Genomic DNA, 23,978 nt, shown 5'->3' on the forward strand with positions numbered 1-23,978 from the left:
TAGCTCAGTGGTAGAGCGCTTGCCTAGCAACCGCAAGGCCCTGGGTTCAATCCCCAGCTCCGGGGAAAAAAAAAAAAAAAAAGACATAGAAGCTGGAAAGGTGGCTCAGCAGTTAAAAACGCTGGCTGCTCTTGCAGAGGATCTGGATTCAGTTCCCAGCATCCACAGGGCGGCTCACAAACACCCCCAACTCCAGTTTCAGAAGAGCCAATGTCACCTTCTGACGGCCACAGGCACTGGTAATGCACACGGTTCTCATATATGCAGGCACGATACTCATATACATATAGGAATCGTTTTTTAAGATTATTCATTTTTATGTATATGAGCGCTCTATCTAAACAGCAGAAGAGGGCATCGGATACCATTACAGTCCATCATGAGCCACCATGTGGTTACTGGGAATTGAACTCAGGTCCTCTAAAAGAGCAACCAGTGCTCTTAACCACTGAGCCATCCCTCCAGCCCCAAGATGAGTCTTTTAAAAATTAAAATTAAAGGGGTTGGGGATTTGGCTCAGTGGTAGAGCGCTTGCCTAGCAAGCGCAAGGCCCTGGGTTCGGTTCCCAGATCCAATAAATAAATAAATAAATAAATAAAATAAAATTAAAAAAGGAAGGTGCAACCCCAAGCTCAAGTGCCTGCAGGAATAGAATGGGTTTACCCGGCCCTGGTGACATGTGGTCAAGGAGGGCTGCATGGAGGAAGCACCACTAAGCCATCCAGAACATGGTGTCTTGGTCTTAGGAGTTGGGAAGTTCGGAGGTGTTCAGAGAGGCACAGCATACAGCAAGGCATGCGGTGAGGGTGTGTCACAAGATCTCCTGCCCCTACTCACCATTCCAATCTTTCTCAAGTGTGCACCTAGTTCTAGGCTCGGGCTATGATTGGTTTTAATGGGTAGCAATGTCCCTTGTCTCCCTATGCCGTATACTGACTGATTCAAGACATTGACTGAGTGGTAAAGGAACCTGCCCAGCATGCAGAAGACCCCCAGCTCCATCTCGGCACCAAGTGGACATGTGTATACACAAACACACACACACGCACGCACGCACGCACGCACGGGCTGCGGGTAGACTACAGATAAATCCAGACTGGGACTCAGCACTGGAGGCTTAAGGGGCAGAATGGGAGTATAAGGAGAAAATGGTCCTTTTTAGTGAGATGGGAACCCAAGACGGGAGCCCTCTGCTGCTGCATTTCTTCTGTGAATGTCCTCGATGTGGAAGAGTCAGTGGCAGGAACAGAGAGAAAACATCAGACTCATGTATAGCCCGAGAGCTTAGAGCAAGCCTTGTCTGAAGGAGGTGATGTGGGACTCAGTTACACAGATCAGTTTCTACGTTAGCCATTTGGGCTGCGGGATTTCCGATCTGAGAGAGGTAGGGAGAGCCCAGCAGGCCACCCTGGGTGCTCAGTGTATCTGGGAGGCGTCCCCCAGAAGGTGCCAAATTAGAATGTTTGTTTGCTTTGAGACAAGGTCTCACCCTGTAGCCCTGGCTATCCTGGAACTTTCTCTATAGACCAGGCTGGCCTCAAACTCAGAGATCTACCTGCCTCTGCCTCCCGAGTGCTGGAATTAAAATGTCTTCTTTCCTAGGAATGTGGACAGAACACCCTGTTGAATCTCACAGGCTGTCACAGAGGGGCCCTGACCCAGTGTGAGCACAAGGGAGCTAAACTGTTGCTCTCTCCTGGGTTTTTTATCCTCTCAAGGGGCTCTTCGGGGAGATCCCAGGGGCCAGTTGATTGGCCCACAGCTACCCCGGAGTCACACAGGCCAGCATCTCAGGTATTTTCCCCTGACCTAGTCCTGTCCATCACCACACTAGCCTGCATCTGTAGCACAAACTGTTCCAGACGGAGGCCCGGCAGAACTGATGTTGGTTTTGAGAGAAAGCTCTTCACCTCGCCTAGAATCCCCATCCAGCTCCGCCGGCTTCCCCGCTTTTTGGGGTAATTGTGTTCTGCCTCTGCCGTCCGGCTTCATAAAATCCATCCGCGGGTGGCTGCATTGATTTTTAATCATGTTTTACCTCTGCGTAATGAGTCTCTCGGGCCCTTTGCAGCCGCTCTTGGCGTCACACACTCAGAGCCTACTGCAACTGGTGATTCAGACAGAATTATTAACAAGACTGTATTTATTCTAGAAAGGCCTGCTAGGAACCCTGTCCGTGCAGCGAACTGGAGACATAGGCTTATGCCTTGACCCTCCCAGGCTGTGATAACCAGCAGCCCGGCCTGGCTGGGGAGCTACCTGCGGGGCGTGGCTACAGTGACTGGCTCTCCTAGGGTTTCATTTTTTGTTTGGTTTTTCAAGGTAGGGTTTCTCTGTGTAGCCGCACCCTGCAACCCCCTGTCCTGGAACTCATTCTATAGACCAGGCTGGCTTCAAACTCAGAGATCCATCTGCCTCTGCCTCCTGAGTGCTGGGATTAAAGGTGTGCACACCCTGCCCAGCATCCTCCTATGCTTAGAATAGCCCTTTCCCGTTCAGGGATGTAGCACTGCGAAGGCATGTCTCCTTAAATATGGGTGAGGCTGGGAAAGTCAGGCACACACCAGACAGCTCAGATCACCGTTGCTGCCACCAGGATGCCAGGATCTCACCATGGGCTGCCCATCAAATCCCGCCTTGCCACAACCTGAATGGCCATAGAGGTGACATCCAGAAAAGATTCCCAGTCTGGAGCAGCTGTGGATCCCAGAACCTCCACCTGACAAGAGTCGTCCTATGCCCCACTGACAGGCTTCCTCCAAGGCAGTAAACACTTGCAGAAGGGGACACTTGTCCCTGGACCAGATGGGCTTCCGTGGCATCCATCAACCTGGCTTACTGCTCCATGGACTAACTTCTCCTGGACAGACGGTCGTTTCAAGGAATGCAAATAACCCTGCAGGTAGCAGCTGCCTGGGGGCACCGCTGTGCCCCCTGTATCCAGAAAACACAGCTCAAAGGGCTCTAGTGCCCATCCCTCGTCCCGGTGCTGTGACAAACCTCCTCACGTCAGGCCTCTTTCACAGAAAGCTCTGACTATTTCTTTTCCTCCGCCAAATGTAACAGGATACAGCCGAGTGGTGAAGGACCTGCTTGGTTGGCTTTTATAATACCCGGGTTCATTCCATAGCAACCCCGCCCTCTACAACCATCTTCTTCTTTATCTCCACTCCACCCTCATCAACATGTCCATCATTACTAACATCTTCTCCATCTCCACCACCACCATCATCACTATCCGAACTCGTTATCTCTACACCACCGTCACCACCACCACCACCTCCATCTTCTTTAGTACCACCACCATTGCCATCACCACCACCATCTCATCACCACCACTGCCATCACCATTACCGCCATCGCCATTACCGCCATCGCCAAACCACCACCACCACCATCACCGTCGCCACCACCATTGCCATCGCCACCTCCACCTCCATTGTCTTTTTTTTTTTTCCTCTTTTTTTTTTTTCTGTTTTTCGGAGCTGGGGACCGAACCCAGGGCCTTGCGCTCGCTAGGCAAGCGCTCTACCGCTGAGCTAAATCCCCAACCCCTCTCCATTGTCTTTAATACCACTGCCATCGCCACCACCATTACCATCATCACTACCGCCATCGCCACTGCCATCATCACTGGCATTATTACCACAACCACCACAACCATCGTGTAACAGCTGAGTAACAATGAACAGCTCCCTGCACAGCAGTTTGTTGACACTGTGATCGTGTTACCACCTTGTCCAGGAGGACACATCATGATCTCCCCTTTCCAGAAGAAACCAGAGCTTAGTTTCCGTAATCCCCATGACCGGACAACCAAGCTGGGCCAACCACTGATTGCTTGGCTTTCCTCCACGGGGAGGAGGTGTCCAGCCACTTACACAGGCCCCTAAGACACACAGTTGGGGCCAGGGACCACTGGGGGAAGGCAGCCCACTCATTGGCTTCCCTGCTCCCAGGCTTGCACACTGGTCAGGAAGTGACTCACTCCAGGTGACTGTGCTGCCAGGAACCTGGAGGCAAAGTGAGCAGGAAAGAGGGCAGATTTCTTGAGGGACTGCCGAGATTCCTGGTCTCCAGGCTGGCTGCTCCTCCAGGTGCCACATGTCAGTCTCTCCAGCTGAACTCTTGGGTTACCTCAGCTCTGTCCCTGTGTAGTGCATTCTCAGTGCCCGAGACCTTAATGACCCAAGGCACGTGGCTTAAGGGCACCCTCTGTGGGACAGGCACCCAAAGATTTGACATCCTATATGGCCAGGAACTGTGGCTGGGCAGGTTCCTTCCAACCTTGTAAGGTAAGCAGCACCTACTTAACAGCTGGCTGTGCGTTCCTTCATACCAGGGGCCATGTTGTCCCGGTCAGCTTAAGCAGAGGCAGCCCTGTTCCTTGGTCCCTTCTGTCAGGAACTTCTGTGGCCTGAGTTCCCCTGCACCTGGCTCTTCGAAAGGCTATTTGGAGTTTTACTTCTATTTGAGACTGGGGACTTGCTTCGAGTGCCAGGATGGCAGTTGCGTGTCACCACTCCTAACATCTATCCAGGGTTTTAAAATAGTGCTCTACAAATACATGAGTATGGCCAGTCTTTTGCTACTGTGTGCTACTTTTTCCCACCCTTTATCTCCCTGGTTTCACCCCCATTGATAGATAGGAGAGCAACAGGGATAGAGGGGGGAGAGGAATTAGGGGGAAAAAAAATCCCTGAATCTAATTTCTTTCCTTTCGTTTCTTCTTTGAGCACAACGACTAACAAACCACAGCCAACCTCTCTAAACAACCAACAACCACCCATCCCCACCTCTTGTGGCCCTAGCATTTATCCACCCTTTGAAAAGTTCCCAGAATTCCAAGTGTCACACATTACAGAATCTCTCTGCAGCTGACAGAATCCTGTCCCTGCTAGAGCACGAGGCAAATCATAGTCAGCTGCCGTGGACAGTCCGAAGCAGCCCCACATTCCTATACCAGAGGTTAAAACAAAAATGCATTCTTGGGTTGGAGAGATGGCTCAGTGGTTACGAGCACTGGCTGCTCTTCCAAAGGTCCTGAGTTCAATTCCCAGCAACCACATGGTGGCTCGAGACCATCTGTAATGAGATCTGGTGCCCTTCATCATCATCTGCATCACCATCACCACCATCTTTATCATCCTTACCACCAAAACCACCACTGCCATCATCATCACCACCACCATCTTCTTCATCTTCATCATCACCATCTTCATCTTCATCATCTTCATCACCACCATCTTCATCTTCATCATCCTCATCAACACCACCACCTTCATCATCTTCACCACCACCACCATCTTCATCATCACCATCTTCATCTTCATCACCATCACCACCATCACTATCTTCATCAACATCACCATCATCACCAACACTACCATCTTCATCATCATCACCATCATCATCAACACCACCACCACCACCATCATATCATCAACAACATCACCACCACCATCATCACCTCTTTGGACACGTGGAAGAGACAGCTCTGGATGTGTGGACGCCATCTCCATTTACTTCTGTACCCTTGCCTTTTCAGGGACAGAAAGCAACTTAAGGAAAAAGAACTTATTTTGGCTCATGGAGTATGGAAACATTGTTGGGACTGGGGAAATGCCTTCACGGGTGAAGCATGTTGCTATGTTGCTATGCAAGCTTGAGCACCCAAGTTTGGATCCCAGTCCCCACAGAAATCGAAGCACGGCAGCATCCGTTCATGACCTCAGCATGGGAGAGATGGGACAGTGGACCCTGAAGGCCAGGGGTAGCCTAACTCAAAATACCAAAGCAAACCAAATCAATAAATGAAAAGAGGAAGAGGTTGAAGATGATGTCGCGATGTGGATCTCCGGCTTTCACACGTATACGCGTGCGTGCGTATGTTTGCATAATACACAAACATGTATGGCCCCATTTCCTCCTTCCCCCCAAGACACACAAGATATATATGTTCATCACTGGGGGAAGCCACGGCAGGGATTATGGTGGCAAGAACATGCATGACTCCTCACGTCTCAGCTGACAGGGGAAGCAGAAAGCAAGGCATGCTGGGATTCTTAGCAAGCATGCCGGGATTCTTAGCAAGGCATGCTGGGATTCTTTTATCCTTTGTATCTAGTCTGGTAGTCCAATCCACAGTATGGCGCTGCTCACATTCAGGGTGGCTTCTTGTTCGGTTCAATCACATGTCCCCTTGGTGATCCCATTTCAGTCAGGTTGAAAGAGATGATAGGCTCACAGGTCATTTCCCTCATGCTCGTCAGAGGGACTCATCTTTTCCCTACTCTCTGACAACGCTCTCTTTTAAAAGTTCAAGTAGTTGGGCCTGGTGGCTCACTCTTTTAATCTCGGCTCTCTGGGATTTGGAGTCTGAAGCCAGTCTGGTCTGCATGGTAAATTCCTGGCCGATCAGGGCTACACAGTGAGATATTGTCTCAAAAGAAGTTTTTTTCCCCAGTGCTGTGGGTTGGGCCCAGGGCCTGGCACGTACAAGGCAAAGCTCCCTACACTGAGCCTCAGCCCGGCTCTCAGGACCGGAGCATGTTGCCATGGGCTGATGCAACGCCTCTTGAGGACATTTGATTGACGCATAGCAATGGTATATGCTTGTAGCGAGTACAGCGTGGTTATCCCAACAGGAATAGTCAAATACCAAGTCCGATGATCAAATCCATGTGGGTGGTCCGCCCAGCTCCTCAGATGATCCTTTCTTGTCTTTGCAGGAGAGCTTAGGGGATCTCCGCTAGTTAGCTGTGTGCTGCATAATTAGTCAGTGTCAACAAGCCAGGGCCTTACTGAACCATAGAACTGATTTTTCCTGTCTGGTGGGTTTTATGTTTGTTTTTTTCAGTGCTGGGGATGGAACCCCGGGCCTTGAGCATGCTAGGCAGGTCTTCTGCTCCTGAGCTCCACCCCAGCTCCTAACTGTATTTTCTTAACGTGTTATCTGGCCTCTCTCTGTCTGTTCTTCTTCCAGCAGCCCTCCATGACAGTCTATACCCACTTCCAGATAATACGTGCGTGCGCACGCACACACACATGTGCACTCACATTGAACACCCTGAGTTTGCGATTACAGATGTTAGTGCTGGGCATTGAATTCATGTCCTCTGGAAGATTAACCAGTACCCTTAATCACTGAGCCATCTTTCCCGCCCCCAGACAGTCTTATAAAACAATAGGAAGGGGGGGGTGGAGCAAGTTCGACTTAGGTGTGCCCTCAGACCACCGCCCACCTCATTCTGATTCTGCACGTCTGGGCGACAGAGGACAAACTCTCAAGTGGACATGTGGTCCAGGAGGTCCTCCTCTTTCTCCTCAGGCTGTTCGCACAGGAGAAATGATGTGACCAGCTAGAGAGATGGCCCAGCAGCGTTGAGAACACTGTGGGTTCTTGCAGAGGACCCATTCAGCTCTCAGCACCCACATGGTGGCTCGCACCTCAGTTCTAGGAGATCTGACTCACCTTTCTGTCCTCCATGAGCACCAAGCACACACTGCATGGACGTACATGTAGGACAAACACTCATACACATAAAATTAAAACGTAACTTTTTTATATGGGTGTAGGAGCACATGCCTTTAATCCCAGCACTCGGGAAACAGAGGCAGGCAGATCTTTAAGTTCAAGGCCAGCCTGGTCTACAGAGTGAGTTCCAGGACAGCCAGGGATACTGAGACCTTATCTCAAAAACCAAACTGAAAAAAAAAAAAAAACAAAAAACAAACAACAACAACAACAACAAAAACCCATTAAAAACAAACAAAATGAGTAAATATCCACAATAAGCTTTCTTCTCCTCCTTCCTAGGAACAATCCTCCCTTCCTTCCTTTTTTATTTCTTTTTCATTCAGTTATTTTCCTACATCTGCATACATGCATCATATATGTGCCCAAGGAAGCCAGAAGAGGGAGTTGGATCTCCTAGAACTGGAACTACAAATGGGTTGTGAGCTGCTCTGGAAGAGCAGCTTAATCCCTTAGCCATGTCTCCAGCCTGCCTCTTACCTCCCTCTGATCCTCTTCAACACCCCCTGAGCCTTGGAGGAGGAAATAGAGCCAGTTTCTTTGTTGTCTGGTTTTCCTCTAACTTTCTTCATATTCCAGGTGTTTGCACAAGCACATGGAGGTCAGAGGCCTCCATGTCTCTTCTTCTACCTGTTTGCGGAAATGAACTCAGGATCTCTCACATCCTGGGCTAGCCTCAGACTCACTGTATAACCAAGGCTGGCCTTGAACTCCTCCCAAGTATTCATGGAGTGTTAGAATCCCTGACTGCCAGGCCGCATCCCACCTACTGAGCTGTATCTCCCAGTGGGTTTTTCTTTTTAACAGGAAGAACCACCCCCGCTCCGGCCTCACTCGCAGACATCTTGGAGCCAGTGTTTTAGCTCATGGCTCTCTTCAAAGATGGCCTCAACTCCAAAAAACACATTTCTCTAGTAGACCCAGCTCTTGACCCAGCAGGACCACAGTGGACTCCCCGCTCACCCTGAGGCCGCCCTCTAACACCTTACCCCCTTCAATTGTTCCTCAAGCAATTTTGCTTTTCACCGGAGCTGGGCTGTCCCCACCCACCCTGACTCCCTGCCACCCCCAAAGCACCCTTAGGGGACCTCTCCCCTCTGGGCAACATGTTATCTGCACAGGGGGTCTGGGCTTCCTTCACCTTCCCAATTGGCCAAGTCACTTCTAGGATACCCTACCCAAATCCTGCAGTCTCTCCTTGACTCCTGGTCTCCTTACAGTCCCTGGGTAGCCTTGTCCCTGTCTCAGCCACCACAATGCCTTCAGCCTAGACCTGCAGCCTGGGGGTGGTCATCCGCCGATGGCTCCTGCATGGTGTCCTGTACTTGTGCACATGGCTGTCTACATCTCAGCCTCACCGCCCCATCACCAAGCTCTGCTTTTCCTGCCTGTGCACTGACCCCTCCTTACCTCCTCTCTGCCCAGGTCACAGACATTCCCTTGTCCCAGCCGCCTCTGTCTCCCAGTCCTGTCTCCCAGTCCTCCAGGTTCACGACTCCACTCTCCTCAACAGGAGCCCCACGGTGCTCTAGTCAGCACTTGTCATGCCCAGTCACGCTGGCCTGGCGGTCATCGATGACCTCAGGCAGGTTAGATTCCATGCCTGCCTGGAGTGAGTCTCCCTGACGTGAATCTGACCCCAGTTTCCCATCTCTACCCTGCCTCTGCTGTGGCTTACACAGGTGGATTTTTAAACATTCCCATTTCTTTAGGTTAATTTCTTTTGTTATTTTCTGTGAATGTGTGTCTGTCTGGCTTGTGTGTATTTACGAACTCCACATGCACACCTGGTGCCCTTGGAGAAGAAAGGCATCGGATCTAGAACTGGATCACAACGGATGGTTGTGAGCCAGCATTGGTGTCTTAAAAAAATGAGTGTGTGTGTGTGTGTGTGTGTACAAGTGTGTGTACAGGTGTGTGTGTGTGGGCACATGCATGTATATGTGAAATCAGAGGTTGGCTTAAGGTGACATTTCTCAGGAACGACTCATGTTGTCCTTTTGAGACTGGATCTGTCATTAGGATGTGGGCTCCGTCCGACTAGGCTAGACCAGGGAGAGCTCAGTGATTTGCCTGTCTCTGTCTTCTCTTGCCCTGGGATTACATGTGCACACCACCATGCCGGGCTTCCAGCCCCCACCATGTATACGTGTTGTGTGTGCATGCATGCATGTACACACGTACAAGGGAACATGTGCATGCATGTGTGTATGTGTGCATGTGTGCGTGCATATGTGCCTGTGCGCCTGTGTGTGCACGTTTGTGTGCGCGCGCATGAGCATGTGGAGGTTAGAGGTTGGCATCAGAAGTCTTTGGTTGGGGCTGGGGATTTAGCTCAGTGGTAGAGCACTTACCTAGGAAGCGCAAGGCCCTGGGTTCGGTCCCCAGCTCCGAAAAAAAGAACCAAAAAAAAAAAAAAAAAAAAAAAAAAAAAGAAGTCTTTGGTTGCTCTCCACTTTATTTCACTGAGGAGTAATCTCTCATGGAATTTAGAACTCTCGGATGAAGTAAATCTAGCTAGCCAGTCTGCCAAGCGCTAGGATTACAGACAGGCTGCCAAGCCCCACCTCACATTCACTGGGCTGCAGGAGGTCTGAATTCCTACTGGCACACTCCTGAGGTAACTGTTTTCCCCACTGCATAGCTCACAGCCACAGCCTAGTTTGTGGAGATCAAATTCAGGTCCTCAGCACTTTATCAACTGAGCCACGATCTCAGCTCCCCCTTCCCTGCCACACCACACCACACACACACACACACACACACACACACACACACACACACACTCACACACACCCCCAAAGTCAGCCCTTCACCTCAGCTATGCAGGTGTGTTATACCACCATGCCTGGCAAATTTGGTGGCTTTTATAAGAAGAGGCAGAGAGAGCGCTCTCTCCCTTTGTCCCTGTCCTTTTGCCTGAGGCTCTACCATTAGAGCCACCACCAGATAGTCTTTGGACCTCCAGCCTCCACAGCCATGAGCCAGAACAGACATTTGATTGTAATTCTCTCAGTCGCCCTCCTGCCCCTCCTCACCTACCCTTTGAGACTGTTCTTACCCCAGCTGTGCTCCCCCGACACTACAGAGCCTTGCTTGGTCCTCAATACCCTTCTCCCTGCTTCAAGTCTTTGACCAGATTCCATCCCAGGAGGCTCACAGATCCTCACCAGTACCTGGCATCCCCGTCTTACCTTGCTTGAGCTGTTTCTCCTTGGTTCTGTAACATATTGTCTGTTGTGTGAATTGTTCATGGTTTCTTTTTTTTTTTTTTTTTTTTTTTTTCGGAGCTGGGGACCGAACCCAGGGCCTTGCGCTTGCTAGGCAAGCGCTCTACCACTGAGCTAAATCCCCAACCCATTTTTCACGGTTTCTAATGTCCCCCTGATCGTTACATTGTGAGTTCTATTGTGGCAAGGACTTTTCCAACATCCCCAGGGGCCTGGCACATAGTAGGTGCCCAGGAAATGCTAGCCCAGTGTTAGTGACTGTGAGAAGCCAGGCACTTCCCTCACTCCCATACCCCCCAGCGTCCTGGTTCTTTGCATGGTGATGGTGACCAGTTGGTTGTCATTGGGCAAGCTGAGACATGGTCATTTCTCATGTTGGTCACTACAATGTCCCCAGTCTTTTTAAAATGTCATAGAACTGTGCTTGTCCTTGAAATGCTGTCCTTGAACTCATTATATGGCCAAGGCTGGCACTGAGCTTCTCATCCTCCTACCTCCCTCTCCTGAGGAGTGACAGGCTTGCCTCGAAGCTCTGTAAGGCTTCAGCTATTAACCCTGTTGCCTCAGTCATGGCCCATGGTTTCTGTCTGAGCAGGATGTTCAGGTGAGGCTGGCCAGCTCTGCATCTCTTTCTGTGGCTTTTCCTCAGTGTCCATTTTGAATTGATCCTCAAAGCTGGGGTACCCTGCTCCCACCTCTAGTGCAGATTCCTCCAGCTGTGGTACAGTGCCAGCTTCCAGGATCCATGCCTGCTCACTTCCTGTATGGAATGGGTCCTTCACACCAACATGCTGGAACCTGGGTCTCACTTGGGCTCATGTGTGGGAAGGAACAGAATGTCTGAAGGCCGGAGACATTTGAGGTTGAAAGGTGCCATTGCCCTGGGTAGAGCTTTATGCCCTCTGAGGGGGAGAAAAAGAAATTCTGTCTACGGTTGCATCCCCGCTGGCTTTGGAGGGGATGGCTTCATCCTGCATGGTCTTTGCAGGACTCTGGCTCCTGGCATGGGTCATTCCTTCCCCGCCCGACCTGTTTTCTGCCCTTTCCTTGAGAGGTCTCCCTCCTAATTGTTGTCTAAGCTGGTTGTGAATCAGGGACCCTACTGCCCCCTCAACCCTTCCCTGTGTGGCTGGGCTAGCTCCCAGGCCTCTGCTACTAAGGCCGGCTCACAGAGGTTGCTACTGGCCCTCAGGACCTTCTGAGAGCAGGATGTATATTTGCTCTCCCTCCCCCTGGGGGCTCATTCTTTGGGAGAAACAAGTCCCACTGAACTAAGCGGTCCAAGTTTTCCTAAGCTGTTGAGAAGACACAAGAGTTGAGCAGAAAGTCAGGAGAGGTCTCAATTACGATGATATTTTTGGGAGAAGGGCAGGGCAGGCCATGCTAATCTTTCCCTGAGGTCCCTCCCGGAGCTCCACCAGCAGGCTCTGTTGCCCTTGGTCTCTCCAAGCAAGCCTCACAACAGAGAAGGCCTAACTTCAAGTATTCCTGGGCCCCGGGGACAGAGGCCAGGTCCTTGGGCAATACGGGCTTGCCAGGCTGGTCTCCAGAAGCTCTGGTCCTTCTGCCTGGCCTCAGATCATTCCCATCCTTGCCTGGAGCCCGGGGTGTAAAGGCTGCTCTCCCTCCCAGCCAGACACCTTCCAGGTTGATGCCCCATTCCTCTCTCAACCTGATCTTAGAAGTCATTTCCCCCAAGGCCAGGCAAAAGTGTTCCCACCGCAACCCATGCCAGCCAGCACATCAGGATGCTCCCAGAGAGGCCTGGGATCGCGCCTGTCAGGTTGGCCGCCCGGTCCCCAGAGCCCAACACATCCAAGTGGAATGAATGAATCGCGCCTGGCAGGGACTTGGCCTCGTTCATGTCCGATTTTCCGGGCCCTCCCTGCCCACGCCGCTGCGGAGAGGGGGTTGGGAGGACATGGATCGGCGAAGGGGGCGGTGCGGCGACCTCCCGGCGTCCCCGGAGAGCCAACTGGAGAGGGGGGGTGCCTCAACTCGGAGATCGCGCCTGTCGGAGCTGGGCGGGAGGTGGCGCCGGGCGCTGAGTGGCGGCTCCGAGTCCACCCCTGGCGCGCCGGTGCGGGCGGGAGGCGGGGAGCGTAGGGGCGGCGGCGGCGCAGCGGTAGCGAGCATGTGCTACGCAGCCCAGTAACCAGGGACGACCGCGGCTACCGAGCCCCGGCGGCTGCGGCGCCCAGCCCCGCGCAACTCCCCGCCGTGGCCGCTTGCACCGCAAAGGCCTGGCCCTCGCCGGATCCCCGAGGCCCCTTGAACCGTCAGCTGCGGTCGCGCAGCGCGCCGGAGCCCCGCGCACGGGACGCGCGGGCACGGCCAGACAAAGGCGCGGCCCCGGCCCGGCCCAGCCCGGCCTGCGGGCCTCCGCGCACCCCGGCCCGACCCAACCGCTCCCGCTGGGCGCCCCGAGCGGGTCCGGCCCGGGGAGCGGGGGCCGCGGCCGCCGAGCATGGGGAAATCCAACAGCAAGTTGAAGCCTGAAGTTGTGGAGGAGCTGACCAGAAAAACCTACTGTGAGTGCGCCCAGATCCCGGATCCCTGATTCCCCATCGCGCCTCGACCTTCCCTCCGCCCTTCTCGGCCGCGCCCCTGCCCCGCACCTGGCCCATTGTTCTACCCGCGCCCCCGCCCCCGGCCCTGGCTGGGTGTCGCCTGTCAGCGTGCTCCAGGGACCACCCCAGGTCCTCAGGGCATCTGCAGCCCACCCACCGCCCCCTCCAGTCCGAAGGGCTCGGGCTGTGCCGGGGTGGGGGGCAAGTGGTCCCAGGAGGGGGCGCCCGGGCGTAGTGTGGCTCTCCTGCTTGGAGCATGGTGGGTGGGTGATTCATGCTTAATGATGCTGCTGCGGCTCCTGCCTCTTGCGAGGTTGGCCTGTCGCCCCCTCCCTGGCAAGTGTGACTGTGTGTTGGGAAGGAGAGGGCTGGTGAGACTGGTAGAATGCTCAGGCAGTGACTGTAAGGGTCCAAGGGTCTTGGGCGCCCTATTAGATGCCGCACTGTTGGGCTGTATTCCTGGTCTCACCCCTTCCTTGCTCCTGTCTCTGCCGCACCAGGAAATGGGTTTGTATAGTCCGAGCTGACGAGCTGACGAGTGAGGGAAGGTCTGTCCTACTCCACAGTCCTCTAGATCAGTCCCAGGGGTGGCTCTCCACGTGCCCAACTTCACAGATAAGTCTCTGCATTCACACCATGTGTCCCCCTCCTTGAAGCCTTTCCAGGGGTGGCCCTGGAAGTGGGGCCTGGGAGGCTTTGGCTGAGTGCTCTCTGCATCACCCAGAAAGACAGGCAGTTGATTGGCAGCTCCGTGGAGATGGAGGCTCTGGTGCAGTGCATGGCCTCTGCTCTCCCCTGCCCCCTATATCGGTCTTCTGAGCAGGTTTGCAGGTCTTGGCCAACCCAGTGCCTTAGCCCCGTGCTCCTTACCCTCCCAGACTTAGAACAAAGGGGGCTTTACTGCCTGGGCTCTCCTGGTCCCTGTCCCGAGGAATCAGAGAGGTCACATCCAGGAACTGCTCCTGTAGAGGTGTCCTTCCCAGCCCAGGCCACCTACTCTCCCTTCCCAGATTCAGTGGGTGGATTTTCTAGCTTGTTGTTGCTTGTGAGGTTGACCGGACCCTTGAAGGTGTGGCCCACAGTCATTAGCAGGTAGGCTGTAGGTGGAACACCCTCCCTCCCTGAATGGGCCGGGACCCCAGGGTCTGGGGAAGGTAGAGGGTTCCGTGGACTTCTCCAGGAACCATGGCACGTGGTGTACCAAGCTGTCTCCATGATGGTGAGGCTGGGGGGCCACAAATGAGTCCTGCTCACTGAGTGTGCCATGCTCACTGAGTGTGCCTCTCTGTGCCTCTCTTTTCCACCCTGGCCAAATGCTGGATTTGTAAGACCCGATGGGGGCCAAGATCCTTTTCTTCAGCCCCATCTCTGAAGGGCTGGCCTTACCTTGGGAAGAATGGGACCAGCAAAACTCTCGTTAGGCACCGGCTTGGTGGTGCTCTGCTGAGCTATTTTTAAAGGCCTTTTGTGATGTGGAGCAGTTTTGTTCAGAGATGGAGGTAGTCTGGGTGCTTTTCCTTCATCTGAGGTCTTTTTAGGGGTAGGGGGATTCACTTGCTTCTGGCTTGTCTCCCCATGGAAGCCAGCTCCCTCCAGGCAGGTCTTTCAGTGGCCCACAGCCATCTCTCGAAGATGATGGTTAATAGGTCTGCAGATCTTAGTGGGAGTAAAATAACCTCATCGGGTAAAGCAGAGCGTGCTCGCCGCTGGCGGCAGGCTCTCCTTGCTTCTCCTTTCTCATGAGGGATGGCAGGCAGCATCTCCCCACTTCCAGGGGAATTCTGAGTAGGGAGTCAAGAGACGCATCATCCAGGAAGTATTCCCAAATGTCACCATCTCCTGTCCCTCCCACTTGGCTTGCTCTTCTCTTAGGTCTGGGCTGAGCTCTGGAGTTGTATTCTCCTGGGGCTGGAGAGATGCTCAGTGCAAGCATGAGGAACTGAGGCGGGTTCCCAGTACCTGACTGAACATGTGGTTCGTGTCCACAACTCCAGCCCAGGGAAGGCAGACCTAGAGGGATCCTGGGAGCTCACTGGCCAGCCAGTCTAGTGAAATGGCCAGTTCTGGGTTCATTGAGAGACACCAGCCCAAACAATCAGGTGGAGGAACTGGAGAGATGACTTAGTGGTTAAGAATGAGCACTGCTGTTTCTTTAAGACCAGAGTTCAATTCCCAGCCCCCATGTCTGGGGCTCACAACTGCCTGTAACTACAGCTCAACCTGAGTCAAAATCTCTCGTCTCTATGGGCTCTGTATTCACGCACACAACTCCCCTAAGCTCCTTGCACATAACTTTTTTTTTTTTCCTCTCGGAGCTGGGAACCGAACCCAGGGCCTTGCACTTGCCTTGTGCTTGCCTTGCACTTGCTAGGGAAGCGCTCTACCACTGAGCTAAATCCCCAACCCCCCTTACACATAACTTAAAATAAAGCAAACCTTTAAAAGCAAAGGAAGGCGGAGAGCCATAACACCCAACATTGACCTCTGGCCTTCAGCTGGTCACCACACGGGTAGAATGCACACACACACACACACACACACACACACACACACACACACACACACACCCCACACGGTGAGAGTCATGTATTGATTTTGGTTCTTGGTTCTGGGGAGACCCAATTGAAGAAACATAGTCTGACTCATACTGCAGGTCCCTGGCTGTCCTATGCTGCAGGGTCCAGTTTGGGGACCCAGTGGCCCTGCCTCAGTCTATGTACCATCCTGGGTTGTGCGGATCTACTGTGGTTTGTGGTCCATGTGAGGCAGGGGTTGGAGGAGAGGAAAGAAGGGAGAGAGACTGAGGACTCCATGAGGAGGCTCCACGAGGACTTCACAACACATCTGGATTCACGCCTGGCTTCAGCCTAGCCAAAGATAACCTTCTTTCAGACTTAATGCTCTGGAACCTTCTGTTCTTCCTGTGCAGATGAGATTATCTGCTGACACTGTGCTCTCCTGCCCTTCTCTGGAACTCCATCTCTAAGTGCATCCGGTTAGCGAAGGGGAAGACCCCTCTACCTCTGCCCCCCAGCCTAGGCAGGACTCACAGACCAGCATGAACAGTAGTAGCAGTGCTGGGGAGAGGGGGTGGGGTCTGCCTCAGTCTCTCAGAACTGATTGGCAAGCCTGTTGTATCCTCATATAATTCAAGCTGAAGGAGAAGCCTTCCCTCTTGCTTAGCTGAGCCTTGCTTTCCTCCTCTGCAAAATGGGTATGGTCTTGGTAGTGACCAAGTGAGTAGAGGTGTAATATGGCATGTCGGGTAAGTAGCCAGGGACTCTCTCCAAATTTGTCACTATTTCGTGAAAACATTACACACACACACACACACACATGCACACACGCACACACACACACCACGCACACACACACCACGCACACCTTATCCCTGCTCCAATGCTGGGATGGAACCCAAGGCCTTACACACAATAAGCCAAGTACTCTATCAGTGAGCCCCAGCCTCAGCTTTGAGCTTCGTTATGAATCAGCCTAAAATGTCTTTGGAGGGTGGTTTCATCTCTGCAGATGGCTCTTCTTGCCATGCCAGTCTTTGTGCTTAGCACAGTAACTCAGGGATGGAGCAAGTCCTGGGCTATTTTTCCTGAGGCCCAGTAGAGCCATGGTTTTACACGGCAGCCTACCACCTTACTGGATCATGTCAGAACGGCTCCCTATCTGCCATTCACTGAGTGTCCACTCTGCTGGGCACACAGAGAAGGAGCAAGAGATACAGTTCCTGCCTCCAGCGGAAACTGGCCGAGTGGCTCACAAATTCTCTGTCCTGGTGTTCGTATATGCGAGGGGCAGAGATCCCTTTCTCCTTAGTTTCTCCCCATCCCTTGGTACTGCTGGCTGGAGACATTCACTCAGGGAGCGGAAGGAGTGGTGGTTTGCATAGGCTTTGCCCAGGGAGTGGCACTATTAGGAGGCGTGGCCTTGTTGGAGTAGGTGTGTCACTGTGGAGGCGGGCAATGAGACCCTCTGCCTGCCAGGAGACAGTCTCTCCTGGCTGCAGTCGGAACAAGATGCTCGGCTCCTCCAGCACCGTGTCTGCCTGCACGCGGCAGTGCTTCCTGCCATGATGATAATGGACTGAACCCCTGAACCTGTAAGGCAGCCCCTGTTAAATGTTGTCCTTTATAAGAGTTGTCTTGATCATGGTGTCTGTTCGCAGCAATGAAACCCTAAGACAGGGATACATTCTTGTCGGTTCCAGCTTGGCCTTGACCTGGCCTGCCAACCTTGAGCCTCTTAGGTTGTTTTTTGAGCACATCAGGAAAGAGAGCAAATGGGTGATCTCTGTGGTTGTGCAGTAGCGGGCATCACCGGGGCCTGTGGTAGAGGGACTTCCTGGTCCAGATGGGGTCGGGTTGAGAGGTGCAGGGACTTACCTGCTGGACTCTGAAGTTTCTGGGTTGGCGTTGTCCAGGCACTCAGAGAAGTCTGCTACGTAGGAAAAAGAGTTTCCAGGCCATTACCTCCACCCAGCTCTCAGAGAGCAGCCCGGAGAGGCATCCATCTTGGGGCAAATTCTGGAGCTGGAGTGGAGGCTCAGCGGGGTGTGGTGGACAGATCATCACTGCCTGTTCCTGCTGTGCCTTCCCTCCTTCACTGAGGGTGGCACAAAGCAGCAAGAGAAACTTAGGTGAGATTCAGCGGGCACCTAAGTAGGACAGACCAGCTCTATGGAGAGCAGGCTATGTCCCCCACAGGCTCTGTGGCCTTAGGTAAGTTACATATCTTCTTGGGTCCCTAGTGTGTTCATCTGACACCTGATTTCATGGCTGCCTGGTTCTATAGGAAAAGAATGCCTTGCTCACACTGGGCCTCAGGGTAGCAGTCCCTGGATGGGATTAGGGCTCTGTACCCTGGCTATAAGGAGACTCTAACCTTTTCCTATGGTGAGGAGGAGACCCTCCCTCCCTCCTTCTCTGGAAAATGTGCTTCGTGCTGAGTCCTGGAGTTGAAGAGGATCCAGGCTAAAAGAGGGGGATATTCTGGAGCCTGGGATTCAGCCAGAGGAGCGCTGCAGTCACAGATCATCTCAGGCTGTGGTTTTCCCTGTCCCTGTCACCTGTGTGGAATGTGACTGGCTCCTCTTTTTTTTTTTTTTTTTTCCGGAGCTGGGGACCGAACCCAGGGCCTTGCGCTTCCTAGGCAAGCGCTCTGCCACTGAGCCAAATCCCCAACCCCGTGACTGGCTCCTCTTGTCCCCTCCCCGGAGAGTTCCTCTAACCCCAGGTGTCCCTGCAAATCCTTGTCCTGGCAACCCACGCCATGTCAGGATTGAGCCCCATCTGCTCCAGGGTGAGATCTGGGGCTCTTGTGGCATGGACTGTGGGGAAACTGGGGATGAGTGGGTCTGATCAGAGTCACTCTCAGAAGGCCATGGGCAGGAACTTGGATATTTCCCAAGATGGGTAAGGATCTGTGGAAGGGAGGTGATAGATTTGGGGGACACGGTGAACAAGGTTAGATTTTGAAAGAACATTCTTAGCTAGAGCCCCCAAAATGAAGGAGGCAAGTAATGAGGAAAATTGTGGCAATGAATTAGGGGTGTCATTGGGGATGGCCTGACAGAGTCTGGAGATATTTAGAGGAATGCCCAGAGGGCTACATAGATGGTCTTCACCATTCTGTGCCTTTGGGGTTGTCTGCTTTTAATCTCTAACTTTACTTTTTTGTTAATTTTACTATTTATATTATAATTTCCTTTGTATGTGTGTGTTTAGGTCAGAAGTCAGTTCTTGCCTGCCACTGTGTGGGTTCTGGAATTGAACTCTGGTCCCCGGGATTGGGGGAAGTGCTTTTATCCACTTACTATCTTATTGGCCCACACCAGGTTTATTTGTTATTTGTTTTGTTTTGTTTGTTTGTTTTTAATGTTTTGACACATGCATGCAACATTTTTTTTAATCTTCTGTTACTAGGCAGTTACATTGCTTCTCACCCCTTACAGAGCTGTGAGGACTGTTTGAATCTTCATACACACAGTCACTCTCATGCATGTGTGCACATGTGCACACACACACACACACACACACACACACACACACCAAGGCCTCCGACCACATGACCCTGAAAGTCCTCTGGATCAAGGATTCTGCAATTCTAGTTAATAGTAATGAGGAAGATGAACTTGAGACTATGAACTTTCTCTTTTCTTCCTAATGAGATTGGCAGCCTTGGAGTGGAGCAGTGATACCCAGTGCTAGCAGGAAGGTGGCCCGTGGTCTCCCACTGTTGCTGAAAGGGTGGTCAGGACGCCCTTCTGGAAAGCAAGTCAGCTTTTTTGAACCAAAAGCCTTTTAAGCCAGCTGTGACAGTGTACGTGGTGATTCTAGAGTTCCAGAGATAGAAGGAGAACTGGACTTCAAAGTCAGCCCAGAATGCACAAAGGAGACCTTGCTCAAAAGGGGGAAAAGGAAAAAAAAAAACCTTTAAAATATAACATGGTTTTGACTCCATAATCCCATTTCGGGGTTTGAGTTATCTAAAGGAGAGACATGTGCAAAGATCTGTCCCTCTGTCCGTCCATCCGTCCGTCCGTCCATCCATCCATCCATCCATCCATCCGTCTGTTTATCCACCAGTCAGTCTATCAGTCTCTGTTTGTTTTGTTTTGTTTTGTTGTTGATGTCACTTTTGTTTGCTTTTCCGAGACAGGGTTTCTGTGTGTAGCCCAGGCTACCCTGGAACTCACTCTGTAGATCAGTCTGGCCTCGAACTCAGAGATTCTCCTGCCTCTGTCTCCTGAATCCTGTGCCACCACCCAGCATCTTTGTTACTTTTTGAGGTAGTCTCAATGTAGCCCAGGATGGCCTCAAATCGCTACATAGCTGAGGATGGCTTTGAATTTCTAACCCTCCTGCCTCACTTCCCAAATGCTGGGATTCCAGGACAGCCCCACCCCACGCTGTTTATGTGGTGCTGTGGAACCCAGGGCTTTGTGGATGCTAGGAGAGCACTCGGCCAACTGGGCTATGTGCACAGCCCTCGATGCCCTGATTTCTCAGCACCTCTAAGACAGCACAGGAAGTGAGAGAGACCAGCAGCCCCAGGCTCTTTACAGGGGTCCTTCCATTTTGCTCTGTGTTGGGGTTTTGGTGGTCATGTCTTTGCTTCTTCACTGAAGTCTTCTGCTGTGGTGGGCTTTGTTCTAAGTAGTCCTACCAAAGAAAACCCAGCGTCAGTTGAGAGGAGCGTTCTGTGCCTGTCATTGAAGGCTTGATTTTTGTCTATGTGCATGTGTGTGTGCCTGTGCGAGCATGCATACAGCATGTGGTTGCAGAGGCCAGGAGAGGGTGCTGAATCCCTTGGAACTGAACCCATAGGCAGTGCGAGCTCTGTGATGTGGATGCTGGGAACCAAGCCCAGGTTTCCTGCAAGAGCGGGAAATGCTCTTGACGTCTGAGCCTGTTCTAGATCCTCCTCCTCCTCCCCCTCCTCCTCCTCCTCCCCCTCCTCCTCCTCCTCCCCCTCCTCCTCCTCCTCCTCCTTCTTCTTCTAATTCTTTTTTTCGGAGCTGGGGACCGAACCCAGGGCCTTGTGCTTGCTAGGCAAGCGTTCTACCACTGAGCTAAATCCCCAACCCCTCTTCTTCTTCTTCATACAGTTTTTATTTCTCTTCTCTCTGTCAAGCTGTGAGCCAACCACTTTCCCCAGACTTCTTGGGGAGGCACAGGAAAAGGACCATACAGGGCAGACGAGACACAGAAGAACTGTGGGTGGAAGTGGAGACAGCTGCCCCACATGGCGAAGAGGATGAGAAAGGCCACCATTAGGCTAAAGAGCCCTGTGGCCTCTGAGTGGGCAAAGCCCAGAATCGTGTAGAAGACTTGCTGCTTCAGAGGAGGGTTCCTGGCACCGCCAATGATGAGACTTCCCAAAACAGTCCCAATCGCTGCCCCAGAACCAGCCACCTCAACTGTAGCAGCCCTAGCTCCAATGAGCTTGGCAGCTGTGTCGATGTCCCTTGAAATGGCGCTGGTTTGGAAGCTGTGGCTAGGGATAAGTGAGGTCAGAAGCCGCCGGACCTCCAAGCTGCTGAGGCCCTCATCTGTTAGCATGTGGTCGCTTCAACTCCACTGCAGACAGCAGACAGACGGACGGATGGACGACTCAGCAGCTGAGAAGTGCTCCTGATCAGGGAGCGGGTAGAGACGAACTTGGAGCAGGCATACGTTTTCAGGGGCGAGGGGCCATGGCAGGGGAACTGCTCCCAGGGTAGAGAAGACAGAGAGGGACCTGTTCTAGGTTCTTGATATTTCAATGTCCCCATCTGGGAGTTGAACCAGAAACTGTAGTATTGGATTTATCAGCTCTTCTCAGCCCCGCCCCCGCTTGGTTCACCAAGAGCTAGAGTCTGTGGTAGCTGTGAGAGACCAATATAATGCATGGTCCCTGGGGCCCAGGGCCGTGTTTGGTGTTCAGGAACATTCTGCAGCAGCCCCGCGTGGTCCCTCTTTCATAAATAAAGACAGGGTAGTCGCTGGCCTGTGGCAAGTGATGTATGTAGCTAAGGTTTGAGCCTGGTCCCATGCAGCTCTGGGCCCGAGTATTTAATACTCAGCCCGTGCTGGTGGGAGGCGCTGAGCAGGCTCTGTGGGGGTGTGTGGGTTAAGTGTGAGCATGTGTGGGTGCCTGTGTCGGCGGTGCAGTCTGGATAGGGGCCAGCGGGGGTCACGTGGGCAAGCTCTGACTCACGTGTGCATATTCCGAGTGTGACAGGGTCGTGGCATGTGTCAGGAGTGGGTGAGCCATCTTGGTCTGTGCACGAACATACATCGTGTCTGGGTTGGGGGGAGGAACTCTGTGCTGGTTGTAAACGTAGATGTACGTGGAGCGCCGCGGCTGGAGAGGGAGACCTCAGGTAGGCTGAGAATGGGATTGGTGCTCATTGTATAGGAAATGGGAAGGAAGCTCAGGCAGTTGGGGGGCACACCAAGGTCTGGTAGCCATTTAGCAGCCATCTTGGGATCAAGCTAATCTTATCCCTGTGTGGCTAAAACCATGCCCTTTCTCTCAAGAGCACACTCCTATGATCTCTGAGCACACCCATCTCTGAGGTATCGGACACTGGCCAAGTTTTCCGGATTTGCGGGATGGGGGTGAGGCCAGGTGGTGAGCTGGATGTCTTGCCTCTCGTGGACATTTGAGCAGCTCCTGCCTTGGCTTTCTGCACTGAGGAGGCAGAGGTAAGGCCCCTGTGGGTGATCTCATTGGGAGCATTGAGTGGGTGTGGTCAGGAGTAAGCAGGGGACTGTTGGTCCTAATCTCTCAGGGTTTACCAACTTCTACCATCCCCAAGGGATACAGCTGAAGCCCAGCTCTGGGATCTCATGCAAGCCCCCCATGGAGGGGGACTCCCCGTTTTTACAGAGTCTGCACTACCCTTGTTTGTGTGTGTGTGTGTGTGTGTGTGTGTGTGTGCACTTGTGTGTGCTTGGTGTGAGTACGTGTGTATGGAGGCCAGAGGCCATGTGTCTTCCACCTTTGCTCACCACCTTTTCTCTTGAGTCAGGGTCTCTCACTAAACTGGGAGCTTCCTGATTGGCTAGACAGGCTGGTCAGAGAGCTCTATGGATCTGCATGTCTGTCTGTCTCCTCAGATTTGCAAGATTTACCATGCCTGGCTTTTTTTTTTTTTTTTTTTTTTTTTTTTTTTTTTGGAGCTGGGGACCGAACCCAGGGCCTTGTGCTTGCTAGGCAAGCGCTCTACCACTGAGCTAAATCCCCAACACTATGCCTGGCTTTTATGAAGGTGCTGCTGTCAGATTCTCCAGCAGACACTGAGCCATCTCCCCGAGGACCCTGTTCCTGCTTCGATGGCAGTTTGGGGCTGGGGATGGGATGTCCAAAGGTGAGGTGAGACCCAGAGTGCCCTAGACTGATGTCCCCCTGGCTGATATTTGGTGTCCTTGGATAAAGGAGGAGTCCCAGTTCTCATGGATTTGATGTGGATTCAGGGATGCGGTGACATAGAGTCAGTCTCTATGATGGACGGCTCCTTGAAGCTTAGACCATGTCTCGCAGCTTTTGGTCTCTGTGCAGCAGAGTTGTTAAGGGACAGGTGGGCAAATGTGGTTTCCATTGTTTCCACTTCCAGACAGTTCTTCCTGGGTCATTTCCTTGGATCCCACTTGCCTGGCCTGGCCTGCACCATTACCTAGTGGTCCCCTAGAATTGCCAAGGTGCCTGGGTCCAGCCAGGGCCTTGTATCTGGAAATCCCCTTAGAAAAGGTCTCCACCATTCAGTCTCTCCTTTTGGTGTGATGTTATATAGATCAACTCTGGGGAGATCAATGGTTCTGCTTGGGGAAGCTCTTCCTGCCTGAGGAGCACAGGTTGGGGGCCTGGGGAAGTGTGCAGAGCTCTCTCCTACACTCCTAACTTTCCAGGGTGGCCCCGGAAGCTGGTAGACTCAGAGCCCCTGTGCTCTGGATTCCGGCGTGAAGGAATGCGGCTCCGAGGAATGTTTAACCCGGGCAGAAATAGCACACTTTGCTGTCCTTATTTTGGGCTCCAGTTCTCAGCATAGGGTGCTGCTCTCTCACCCTAGCCTGCGGCCACAGCTGCCCGGGTCCCCCCACAGCTGCCTGGTTCCCCCACAACTCTGGCCTTTTGGGGGACAAACAA

The 23,978-nt window shown here is 52.7% G+C and overlaps 1 protein-coding gene and 1 pseudogene across 1 annotated transcript in view; one reads left to right on the forward strand and one right to left on the reverse strand.

Moving 5' to 3' along the window:
- Positions 1–13,174: 13,174 nt before the first annotated feature.
- The window catches only part of Ncs1 (neuronal calcium sensor 1), a 45,606-nt gene continuing 34,802 nt past the window's right edge, over positions 13,175–23,978 (forward strand). Inside the window, exon 1 of the mRNA NM_024366.2 lies at positions 13,175–13,298. Within this exon, the coding sequence (NP_077342.1) occupies positions 13,235–13,298 (64 nt within the window). The 5' untranslated portion in view covers positions 13,175–13,234. The remainder of the gene's footprint in view (positions 13,299–23,978) is intronic.
- Positions 13,471–22,127, reverse strand: LOC134486023 (ATP synthase F(0) complex subunit C2, mitochondrial-like; annotated as a pseudogene).

Source organism: Rattus norvegicus, chromosome 3 (assembly GCF_036323735.1).
Source record: "Rattus norvegicus strain BN/NHsdMcwi chromosome 3, GRCr8, whole genome shotgun sequence".
Classification (NCBI taxonomy): Eukaryota; Metazoa; Chordata; class Mammalia; order Rodentia; family Muridae; genus Rattus; species Rattus norvegicus.